This window comes from Myotis davidii, unplaced genomic scaffold (assembly GCF_000327345.1).
Source record: "Myotis davidii unplaced genomic scaffold, ASM32734v1 scaffold323, whole genome shotgun sequence".
Taxonomy (NCBI): Eukaryota; Metazoa; Chordata; class Mammalia; order Chiroptera; family Vespertilionidae; genus Myotis; species Myotis davidii.
This window is the reverse complement of record NW_006295491.1, coordinates 1,148,916-1,161,178: the sequence shown is the minus strand read 5'-3', so window position 1 is coordinate 1,161,178 and position 12,263 is coordinate 1,148,916. Positions and strand designations below refer to the sequence as shown.

Genomic DNA, 12,263 nt, shown 5'->3' with positions numbered 1-12,263 from the left:
CCCTGGAGCTGAGAGCAGGCTCCTGCTCGCTCCAGCTCTGAGGCCACGGCAGGCGGGGAACCTTGGCTTCCTCCATCACTGGAGCAAGCAATCCTGCTCACTTCAGCTGCGTGGCTGCCATCCGCCATCTTTATTGGCAGTTAATTTGCATATCTTGCTGATTAGCCAATGGGAAGCGTAGCCGAGGTATGGTTAATTACCCTTTTTATCTTTTAATAGAAAGGATACAGAGTACTTTCACTGTCCTAAAATCCTCTGTGCTCTGCCCATTTACTCCTTTCTCTCCCCCTCATAAATTTTTTCCATATCTCATATTACTTCAGAGGAAATAGAAAATGGAGACTTGTGTAGTCTTAGACTTTTTATATGTATTTTCAAATTACCTCAGGAAAGGCTATATTAAATTAAACTCACATTCATTTCTCAGAACTGTGTTTTCACTTTTAGAAGTTTTTGACATTTCAGTTTGTACTTCTTTACAAGTGAGGTTGAATGTGACACATATTTGGTGTCAATTTTATTTATATATTAAATCTTTAATTTTTAAATAGATTTTATTGTATTTGGGAATCTGCTCTAGGAAAAATCAAAATGGACATTAAAATATGGGTAATTTCTTGGTATAGTTTTATTTAATAGAAAATAAGAATTGTTCATGAATTTTCAAGTATTTGTGAAATATGGCTTTGTATTTTTTTTAAATATATTTTATTGATTTTTTACAGAGAGGAAGGGAGAGGGATAGAGAGTTAGAAGCATCAATGAGAAACATCGATCAGCTGCCTCCTACACACCCCCTACTGGGGATGTGCCCACAACCAAGGTACATGCCTTGACTGGAATTGAACCTGGGACCTTTCAGTCCGCAGGCCAACGCTCTATCCACTGAGCCAAACTAGTCAGGGCTGGCTTTGTATTTTTTACATGCTATTTTTAAAAATGTTTTTCTGATTTTTAAACTTGTTCAGTTTATTTTTTATTATTTATTTTTCATAATAGCTTTATTTTTGTTTTCTTAGCAAAAATGGCAATATGTGTTTATTGTTGGAAAAGAAAAATGAGTAAAAAGAAAGAAAAATTGCCTCTTAACCTGTTACTCAGAATAACCACTGTCACATTAGTGTATACTGTCTTTTAAATTTATTTTTGACATAATACATTCTGTATTACACATTTTGAATATTTTTTACCATGCCATTAAATATTTTATAACATAACTTTAATGATTGCATATATTCAATTACAATAAAATACTTTTAAAAGTCCCATTATTGGACTGGTTCCCAACTTTTTACTATTGAAAACTGCTTTGACAGGCATCCTTATGTATATCCATCATTATATTCTTTGGCTGAATTTATAAATAGTGGAATTTCTACACAAAAGGCCTGCATAAACCTAAAGCTTTAGATACATGCTGCTGAGGGTACCCATGTTGAGAGTACCCATTTTCCTGAACCCTTTATTTTTTTGGTGTTTTTAATTTGATAAGTCAAAATATTAAATCTCATTGCTTTATTTTACTTCTTTAGTTATTAATGTGGTTCAACATTTTCTTGTTTATTGACCATGTATATTTTATAGATGCCCATTGATATACTTTTGTTTTTCTGTTGCAGTATTGGGCTTTTTTGTTACTATTTTTGAAAGCTCCTTATTTATTAAATTATTAACTCTTGACCTATAATATTTGTTGCATTTCCCCACTTATTGGCCTTTTAATTTTATTTATGATATATCTTTTTTTTTAGTTTTATTGCTTTAAGTATTACAAAGGGTATTACATGATATATCTTTAAAAATTATATCTTTTAGCTGCTATGTCAGTGAAAGAAGTTCTGCAAAGCTTAGTTGATGATGGTATGGTTGACTGTGAGAGGATTGGAACCTCTAATTATTATTGGGCTTTTCCAAGTAAAGCCCTTCATGCAAGGAAACGTAAGTTGGAGGCTCTGGAGTCTCAGGTAAGCCACCGCAGTTAAAAAATATATATTTGCTTTGTAAAAAGTAAATTTGTTTTACTTAATCTTTTCAGTTAGTGGTTTCTGTTAAATTTTTCACATAGCCAGTTTGGCTCAGTGGATAGAGGGTCAGCCTGCGGACTGAAGGGTCCTGGGTTCAATTTCGGACTAGGGCGTGTGTTCAGGTTGCGGCTTGATCCCCAGTGGGGAGTGTACAGGAGGCAGCCTATCAATGATTCTCATCATTGATGTTTCTATCTCTCTCTCCCTCTCTCTTCCACTCTGAAATCAATAAAGATATATTTTAAAGAAATCAGGTTGTTTATTTTTGCTATTCAGTTTTAGAGAGTTCTCTATACTTTCTGGATATAAATCCTATATCAGATAAATGCTTTCCAAATGTTTTTCTCCCAGTCTGTAGCTCATCTTTTTATTCACTTAACTGTTTTGAGGAGCAAAAGTGTTTAATTTTGATGAAGTCTATATTATCAATTTGTTTCTTTATGGTTGGTGTTTCTGGTGTTATATATTACTTTCCTCCAGGCAGTTCATGACTGCAGCTAGATATATCAGGTGCTGACTAAGCATTTCTTGGTTAACTTTACAAGCCAAAGAAACTTTGACTTTGAGAAAAAAGGCCAAATGAGCACTTTTCATATTTTTGCCTTTGGATTTAGCATAATCTCTACTTAGCAAGTGGAGGAGCTTGACAAATCCTATATAATAAAAATCCTAATATGTAAATCGACAGAATGGCTGAACGACCAGCTGAACAATTGGTCGCTATGATGTGTACTGACCACCAGGGGGCAGACGCTCAATGCAGGAGCTGCCCCCCAGGCCAGTCAAAGCAGGTGCCAACGGGGGTCCCCCGATCGCCCCACTGGTTGCCTCACAGATCAGCCCTGATCGCCGGCCAGGCCTAGGGACCCTACCTGTGCAAAAATTTCATCCACCAGGCTGCTAGTCTATATATACAAAAGGCTAAGTGACCAACCTCACGTCCGTCTGACCGGTACATATAACACGTACTGGCAGTTTAAAAATAAACGACTCACGCATGAGCAATACATATAAAGCTCACTGGTGCCAATCACACATGTGTTTTAATTTTATAACACTATATTATATATACTATTTTGACATGTAATTTTTGCAGTAATATAATTACTGCATGAACCTTTCTTCTAATTAATTTCCTTTCAGTGTGCACAAATCCTTGCACCAGGCCACTAGTTTTAATAGAAATAAGCAAGAGATTCTTGCTAGTATGCTCATACAGTGAATCTGTTTTTAAAAGTGAGTATAATGTTTTTTTACACTGAGTGATTGAGGTATCGGATGTTCCAATCAGTTACTATCAGTGTACTTCTTGCTGGTCTGAGAGTTGGCATCCAATATATTTTGTGACACACCCCTCTTTTCCCACCCCTGTTTATAAGCTGGAGGTTAAAGCTTAATTTCACATACCTGCTCAGAAATCAGAGGTCAAGTCAGGGACTAACACATAGGCAATAGATTTAACACCTTCTGTTCGAAGCACTCCAGAAGTAAATGAAGAATGCATCATTTGTAAAAGGTTGATAGCCCTTGGTATTTGCTATAAATTAAAAAAGAAATTGCCATTCTACTGATCTAAACCTACTTTATTCTTTTACTAAAATTTGAGAAGTCATGTCAATATCCTACTATGCCCCTCAACCAAGGTTCTGAAGCTCACTTATTATTTTAGAGAAGTGATATGGCTTAATGGAAAGATAAGAATCAGAGACTGAATTTAGGTCACATTTCACTTCTTACTAACTAGGATCTTGGGAAATTTTCTTAACCTCTTTAAAGCCTCAGTTTCCCAATTTGTAAAAGAGACACTATACTTATTACAAAGCGTTGCGATGCAGTTGAAGTGATATGTGTAAAGTGCCTGGTGGAAGTAGGCACTTAGTATGTGGTGGTCACAGATTCAGCTAGATTAGTTCCCATCCAGGAGTATATACTCTAAGTTTACTTGTTCAATCAGAACAAATATTTGAGGGTCTACTATGTACAAAACATTTTACCAGATACCAGAAAAAGTAGAATTCAAAATTCATGCTTCATAAGAAAGAACTTGTAGCCTATGCTGAAGCTAATATATATTATATACATGGAAAAGGGAAGTGAAGAGTGAAAAGTTTTATATGGTTAATGTAGATATTAGAAATGCTGCAAGAGATGGCGGGATTTATATAAAGATAGAAGGCACTGAGTTAACATTGAATTGAACCACATTCCAAATTTAAGGTTACATTGAAGGATCAGTGTATTCAAGACATTGCTAAAGTAAAATGTGAACTTCCTTTGAATTTCTTGTTAATTACTTCCAGATTAGAGAGAGGGAGAACTCTTAAATTCTCCTGCCCCTCATCATTCTCTTATGCTTTGGTCTGTCAGTGATTTCAATTATGGGTAGGAATGTATTCATCTCTTGAGAATAAACATTTTTGTAGTAGATCTGAAAATTAAATCAGGAAACATATTTCGTTCTCCGTTCCCTTTAAGTTGTATGTGTTGATCATGCTTAAAAAGTCTAAAGAAGCCTCATGATTATAATATATGTTTCTCTTTAACATATTCTGAGCTAGCAAACAAGCCATCAGTTGTGTGTGGGTTGCATTAACTACTTCTACTGATACTTACTCTGTGCCTGTTCTGTGCATGCATTGTGCCAAATTCTGTGGGCAATATAAAAATAACAGAATATGTGTTTTATGTTGAGATAATTTATGCTTTACTTGGTAAGGCAAGATAAATATCTTCTGTAGTTAACTTTTTATGAAAAGACATAGTTAATTAGCTATGTAAGATTTAATTTATGTAAGATCAGTGCCAAACACTGTTGTTGCTATGGGTCCTAATTGTTACACAGTTTAGAGGATAGCAAGATTTTTATAAATCCACTAAAGGCCCAGTGCACGAAATTTGTGCAACGGGGTGGTGGTGATGGTGTCCCTCAGCCTGGCCTACACCGTCTCGCAAGCTGGGACCTCTCGGGTAGGGTCCCTAGGCCTGGCCGGCAATCAAGGCCTATTGGGACTTTCTTTCCTCCGGCTGCTGGCAGCTGGCCCCATCCCAACCGCTGCCACTGCTTGCCTTCTGTGTGGCACTGCCCCCGCCCCACCACCAGTTGCCTCCCTCTGTGGGCGACAGGTGTGGGGTGTGGTCACTTGGCTGGCCTGGGCCTCCCTCTGCAGGGTGATCACTGGCTGGCCTGGGCCTGCTCACCCACCACAGCGTCGCTGGCTGGTGGCCTGAGCCTCCCTCTGTGGGGCGATCGATCGTAGGGCTCCACAATCGATTGCCCAGCAGTGGGAAGTCCTGCCCACCCGGCCAGGGCTACACAGTCGCAGGGCCTTCCCCTCCCTCCCCCCCCATTGATCACCCCGCCAGCTGGTGGCCTGGATCTCTATCTTTGGGGTGATAGATCGCAGAGGCCCCCCATTGATCGCCCCATAGAGGTGGCCTGGCTCTCCCTCTGCGGTTGATTGTGGGGCGATAGTGGAGGCCCCCCAACCAATTGCATCGCACCCACCTTGCCTGGCCTAATGCCAGTGTTGTCATAGCATGGTTGTCGGAAGGTCATCCAGACAGTCGTTCTGCTGTTCAGTTGTTCGGTCGATTTGCATATTATGCTTTTATTATTATAGATACTAGGGGCCAAGTACACAAATTCGTGCACCTTGAAAGGAATTGTGGGCTGCAAGGCTGCGGAGGGCACAGGCCCATCCTCTGTGCCCTCGCCATGGCCCCCAGTTCCATCTGCCAGTAGCCCTGCTTCCACTGCCGCCATTCCCATGCACTCATACTGCCGGCCCCGTTCGCACCCACTGAAGGCATGGAGCAGTTGGGGTCAGTGCCAGAAGTGGGTGTGAGTGGGGCCAGCACCGTCACTGGGTGTGAGCAACGGCTGCTGCCCTGGTCGCCCCTTAGGAGCAGGGGGAGGTGGAGAAGCCCTGAGGGGTGATCAGGGCTGGCAGCCTCCACAAGCACTTGCTGGCAGCACTGAGCAATCGGGGCCAGTGCCAGGCCCCGGCAGTGGGTGTGAGCGGTGGTTCTGGCACCTGCAGCAGGTGCAAACAGGGCCAGTGCTGGTAGCAGGTGCAAGTGCCAGGTGGGACCTTGGTGTGTGGGAGCAAAGACTTTTCAGTAACCACCAGAGGCTCACCCCAATGACAGCACTAGCGCCCCGCCTTGGTCTGGCGCTCCTGCTCACCTGCTCCACCATCCCACCACAGCCGACTCCTGCAATGTTCCGCGCGTGCCCCCGCTGGTCAGCACATGTCATAGCGACCGGTTGTTCGGTTGTTCCAGTTGTTCTGCCGTTGCATATTAGCCTTTTATTATATAGGCTAGTTAAGGGAAACTTTTTAGAAATTATCTTGAGCTGAAAGTTGAGTAGATTAGATGGATGGAGGAAATTCCGCAGGGGGCCGAGAGAGCCACTGATGCTAATGCTGACAGTGGCAGCCAAAATGTACTGAGCACTTAGCCAGGTATGGCTTTGAGAGCTTGTCTTAGTTTTTCAGGCTGCTATAACAAAATACCAGGATGAGTAGCTTATAAACAACAGAAATTTATTTCTCATAGTTTTGGAGGCTGGTCAGGTAAGAGCCCTCTCCCAGGTCAGAGCCTTTTCACTGTACCCTCACATGGTGGAAGGGGCTGGCATCTCTCTGGATACTCTTCTATAAGAGCACTAACCTTATTCATGAGGACTCCACCTTCATGCCGTAAGCACCTCTCAAAGGCCCCACATACTAAAACCATTACCTTTAGGTGTTAGGACTTCAACATATGATTTTGAGGGAGACACAAACATTTAGACCATAGCAGAGCTTTTACATGTTTTATATCACTTGATTCTTACAACTGCAAGAGTTATGTATTAACCCCTTCCCCGGCAGAAACGTGTATGCTCGTTTTCACAAAATGTTCTTTTTCAGTCGTCGACGAGTATACTAAGAAAATATGGTAAAAAAATATGGTTTATAGGAAGACGAGTTACAAACTGTTTTCATAACCAGCATCAAAAATAATATATAGAACCAAAATAAAAAAAAATTAGTCTGAAAAAGAAACGTTTTTAACAAAAAAATTGTTGGGGAAGGGGTTAACTCCCCATTTTACATATGAGAAGATTGAGGCACCAAGAAGTTAAATAACTTGCCCAAAATAGCAGTATTAGTAGCTGGTGAAGCAGGATTCTAATACAGGCATTCTGATTCCATAGTCCTTGCATGTAATCACAGATAAACAAAACTATAAAGCACATTATATTCACTGAAGAGTTGGTGACCGGCATGGAAGGACTGAAAACAAATTTTTAATAGTAATGGGGAAATAAGGTTAGAAATTAGATTGAGGCCCTTTTATGGGATGTTTTAATAATTGGGGATTTTTAAAAAATTCATAGAGAGGAAGGGAAAGGGAGAGAGACATCAATTGGCTGCCTCCTGCACGCCCCTTATTGGGGATTGAGCCTGCAACTTGGGCATGTGCCCTGACCGGGAATTGAACTGGTGACCTTCTAGTGCATGTGACAATGCTCAACCAATTGAGGCACACCAGCAGGGCAGTGGTTGGTTGGATTTTATCATATAAACCAAGCAGGGGAAGTGGAAATTTTCCTGCCAGTTTACTTTATGGTTTTTCTTTTTGCTGATCTAATTACTTTAAAAAATAGATTATAAGCTCAGAAAATACTAGTGTTATTATATTACGATATTCAGCAAAAAAACTTTCACCCTCCTCTCCCCCCATATATAATATAGTATTACTGTTGCTGGAAATATCTAATGTAGTATTTCTGCAAGGCTGAAATAAATATTTGGGTTGAGTAGAAAAAAAGTTGTTAAGCTAGCCTCTCTGACTAGCTGTAACACAGTTGCATTCCTGAAGCCTTTTTACATAACTTAATAACTTTAATGGGCAAGAAAAGCTTTGATGATGAAAGTGGGGGTGTTTAAATCTGCTAGTTCTTCTGAAATATATGCAAATATGTTACAGTATTTGGATGATAGTAGAAATAGCCATTTTGGCTCAACAGAAAGTAGAAATAGCCAGATCCTTTTCTCATGTCATTGTTGTGAATTGTGATGTAGCTTAAAAAGTAATTATAAAAATTAATTATAATGTGGGAACTCCCAAGTGAAATGGCATTTCTCGGTATCCTGAAGAATGTATAGACTTATTAAATGTCAAGAAGTGATTTTTTTCTTCTTGATAATTATTTTAAGAGTTTTGGCTGCAGTTCTTTGAGTTCAGTCATTGTTCAGTGAGTGCTTGCCATGGCAGGCATTGTGACTAGTGAGAGGGGCATAAAATAAATTAGTAGTTCCTGTCCTCCAGGACCTCACAGTCTTGTGAGTCACACATGTCAACAAATCATTGCAATTGGTGTGATATGTGCGGAGGGTGGTACAAGAGGGTGACAGTTCTGCTGAGGAAAGGCTGTACAGTCCAGGAAGGAAACATCTAAGTTGCTTCTGGAAACATATATGGATTTCGTAAGGTATTTAGGGTAAAGAGCGTTCCGGGTATAGTGACCAGTAAGTTAAGGTACTATACTATAGTGGTTTAAGAGAATGGACTCTAGACCCAGGTTCTAGATTCAAATCCAATTTCCTCTGTTTACTAAAAACCTCTTGCACCTTGGTTTTCTCATCTGTAAAATGGTGCTAATATTTTTTACTTCACAGGGTAGTTGTGATCATTAAATATGTTTTATGTAACTGCTTACAGCAATGACTAATACATAGTAAGTGCTTTAGCTTGTGTGATTGTATACAAAGATCTACATAGTAGTGTGTGTAGAACTACATAATGTGTGAGAGAATCCTGAGTTGTTTTGTACCACTCAATTGTGTGTGAGGGATAAATGACTATGACTAGATGGGAAGGCAAATGCTTATAATGAAGGGCTCTGTGGATCTAAGTTGAAGAATTTTGAGTAGGGAAGTGAGATCAGAAGAGCCTTATTTTAGAAAGATGGGTCTGTTGGCAGTAGGGAGGAGTGTGTACTGTGAAATTGTCCAGCTAGGAGATGATGAAGTCCTAAGACTGGACTTGGAATTAAGGGTAATAAACAGCTGGGGGAGAAGGTAGAATTTACAGTCATTAGTAGTGTACACCCGGAGTCTATAAAGTTCAGATTTTAAAATAAGCAGAGTAATTTTTATCTAAACAGATTTCCCCTTTGTTGCCTGTCTTTGTGTGTGGATGGGAAACGCATGCTATCTGTCTGTATTCTCTGAAAGTCAGGTTCAGGTAGGATAGATTATGACAATAATTAAAATTCATGCTTAATTATTTCCATATAATATATGACATTTCTAAGGCTGAATTTTTAAAAACAGGGATTACTATAATCATTACTACTTAATGGAAATTATCTTTATTGCTTTATGTTGTGGACTGGAAGGGAAAGAAAAGCAATGGGCCAGAGAAGTACTTCTAGAACATGTACACAGTAGTTGGGACAGATCCTAGACAATGCTATATTGATTAATGCATTCATTCAGCAACATTTATTAGGTCTCTGGGTCTCAGGACTGTATTCTGTGCTGGAGATAAATGTGATTAAGATAAACGTGGCGCGGCTCAGTGGTTGAGTGTCAACCTATGAACCAGGAGGTTGCAGTTCAATTCTAGGTCAGGGCACATGCCCAGGTTATGGTCTCGATCCTCAGTGTGGGTGTGCAGAAGGCAGCTGATCAATGATTCTCTCTCATCATTGTTGTTTCTATCTCTCCCTCTCCCTTCCTCTCTGAAATCAATAAAAAATACATTTTTTTAAAAAGGGGGGGAGGGGAGTACACACTAAAAAAAAAATCCCTATCTTCAAAGAATGTCTGCTGTGGAAATAAGACACTCTATAAAAGAAATGAAGCACAAAGGAGCACTGAACTCTGCTGAAGCAGAGGGGATAAAAACTTTCCCCCAAAAAAGACTTTTGAGGTGGAGATAGATGTAGAGATAGAGATAGAGATAGAGATAGAGATAGAGATAGAGATATATTTCACTGGTTAATAGACAGTTTGGAGTTTATTAGAGGAGTAAAAAGAGTCAGCCAGGCATAGCCATGTAAAAACACAAAGTTTAAAATGAATGGCATTCCGGAAGCTGTGAACATTTTGGTATAATGGTGTGTAGGGTTACAAAAGGGGTAACAGCAGGTTATTAGGCCGGCCAAGGGCAGGAGCAGGGTTACAGAAAATCTTAGAGCCAGGCTGAGGAGTCTGGATTTTATTATTCAGGATTGGGAAGCCATCCAGTGTGCATTAAAGATAACTACTATGGCAGATGGGAGAACGTGAGGTCTGGAGACAGGCTGACCAGCAAAGACACTAATTCAGAATTCTGGGTCAGATATGTCTAAGCCAAGGTGGTGGCAGTGGGGATGGAGAGAAAGGGAGAGATAAGATAACTATCAGGTTTCTGGTTTGGACAACAATATGAATAGTAATTTCAGAGTCTAGAAGACACAGAGGAGCAGGCTTGGATAATGAACTGAATTTTGAAACAATTGAATATGAGTTGCCTGTTAGCCATTCAGATAGAAATATCCAATAGGTAGCTGATTGTGCGGGTGTGGAGCTCAGTGTTCATGTATAGGCAAGAGATAGAAAGTGGGAAATCGTAAGTATGGAAGCCATAGGAGCAGATGAGACTTACCGGGAAGAATGTGCAGAGCAAGAATGGAAAGAGGCTGAGGACAGAATGCTGAGGACCAGCCTGGGGATCCCCAGTATACTGAGGGTGGTTGCCTGGATTAAAGTTATTTTTCCCTATAAAAATCAAAAACATATATTTACTTAAGATGGAGCTGCATAGGCTAGCTAAAATCTCATGAATGGTAGTTCTTCTAAAATGAGATTCTCATGAAAAGAATAAACTAGCCCTTTATAATTAGGGAGATTGGAGTATTATTTTCTAGCTTGGATTTATAATGTATCAGCTAAATATGTTAGCACTAGTTATTTCACATCAATTTTCAAAAGTTCTTATTGGTGACATATATACTATGCATTGTGAATTTTACTTGACGCATTTTCATTAGATGAGGGGTTAATGTTCCATGGAACACACTTTGGGAAATGCTGCCCAACTTTGTAAGTTTGTTTGAGCAGATAAGACCATTTACTGCCTTAGACTGTTTTATTATCCCCAGAGCTGATGTATCTTCTAAGTTGCTACCTGCAGTAGTCTTGCCAGTTGGCAAATCACATCCCAACATGCTCAAAGCTGTATTGATTAAATATTTCTGTGTGTCATCTCTTAAAGAGCCCAACCCATAATTCCTTACCCTTAACAACTCCCTCATTACAAGGCACTTAAGTATGGTTGTCAACTTTCTGTTAGTGTATATGTATAGTGTCTACATTAGCGATTATCCATCTGTTCTCTCTACCCATTTATCATTCTTTAGATTTATATCTCTAACATGACATTAACAAGAGAGAACTTCTCAAGCCACAAATCCTATATAATAAAAGGCTAATATGCAAATTGTCCCCTTGACTGGGAGTTCAAGTAGGGGGCGGGCCAGCCTGCCAACCGCCCGTGGCCCCTCCCCCCAGCTGGCCCGGCCCATAGGGGCAGGTCAGCCAGACCCCACCTGTGCACGAACTCGTGCACCAGGACTCTAGTATTACATATCGTAATTTTTTTTAATTTACATTTTTCTATAATAAATTTAAAATCTATTCACTTTAGAAAAAAGAATAAAGGGAAAAAGTTAAATTGCTTGTAGTCCTATCATTTAAAACTAATAACTGTTGATATTTTGATATACTTTCATTTTTATATGCATGAGTCAGTATATTTTCAGCCACAAATAACAGAAAAGTAGATCCATATTGGCTTAAATCATAGGGGTTCTTTATCTTACATAAGAAATTTGGAGGTATGGGCTATTTCAGGTTTGGTTAATCTCACCACATATTGGTATCAGAGGTCTGTCTGACATTTTTTGGCTTTCTGTGTTTGGATGCAAGTAGTTACTACAACTACTATATCTTCCCTTGACAATGCCCAAAGCAGGAAGAAAGATGGACTTTCTCCTTGTACATCTCTCTCTTTTTATCTAGGAGGAAAATCCCAGGATGCCCCCTTTCACAAGTAGACTTATCTTTGTGTATCATTGGCCAGGTGTGAGGTACATGGTCACATTGGAAGGGTAAGCCATCACAGTTCACCCTCTGAGACTAGGAAGGGACCCATTCTCTATGAGCACATTGCCATCATAGTCTTTGTTTTTAATGAGAT

At 39.8% G+C, this 12,263-nt stretch overlaps 1 protein-coding gene across 1 annotated transcript in view; it reads left to right on the top strand.

Annotated features, from left to right (window-relative positions):
* The window catches only part of MND1 (meiotic nuclear divisions 1), a 46,708-nt gene that overhangs the window by 8,475 nt on the left and 25,970 nt on the right, over window positions 1-12,263 (top strand). The window contains exon 4 of the mRNA XM_006770148.1: window positions 1,816-1,964. Within this exon, the coding sequence (XP_006770211.1) occupies window positions 1,816-1,964 (149 nt within the window). The remainder of the gene's footprint in view (window positions 1-1,815; window positions 1,965-12,263) is intronic.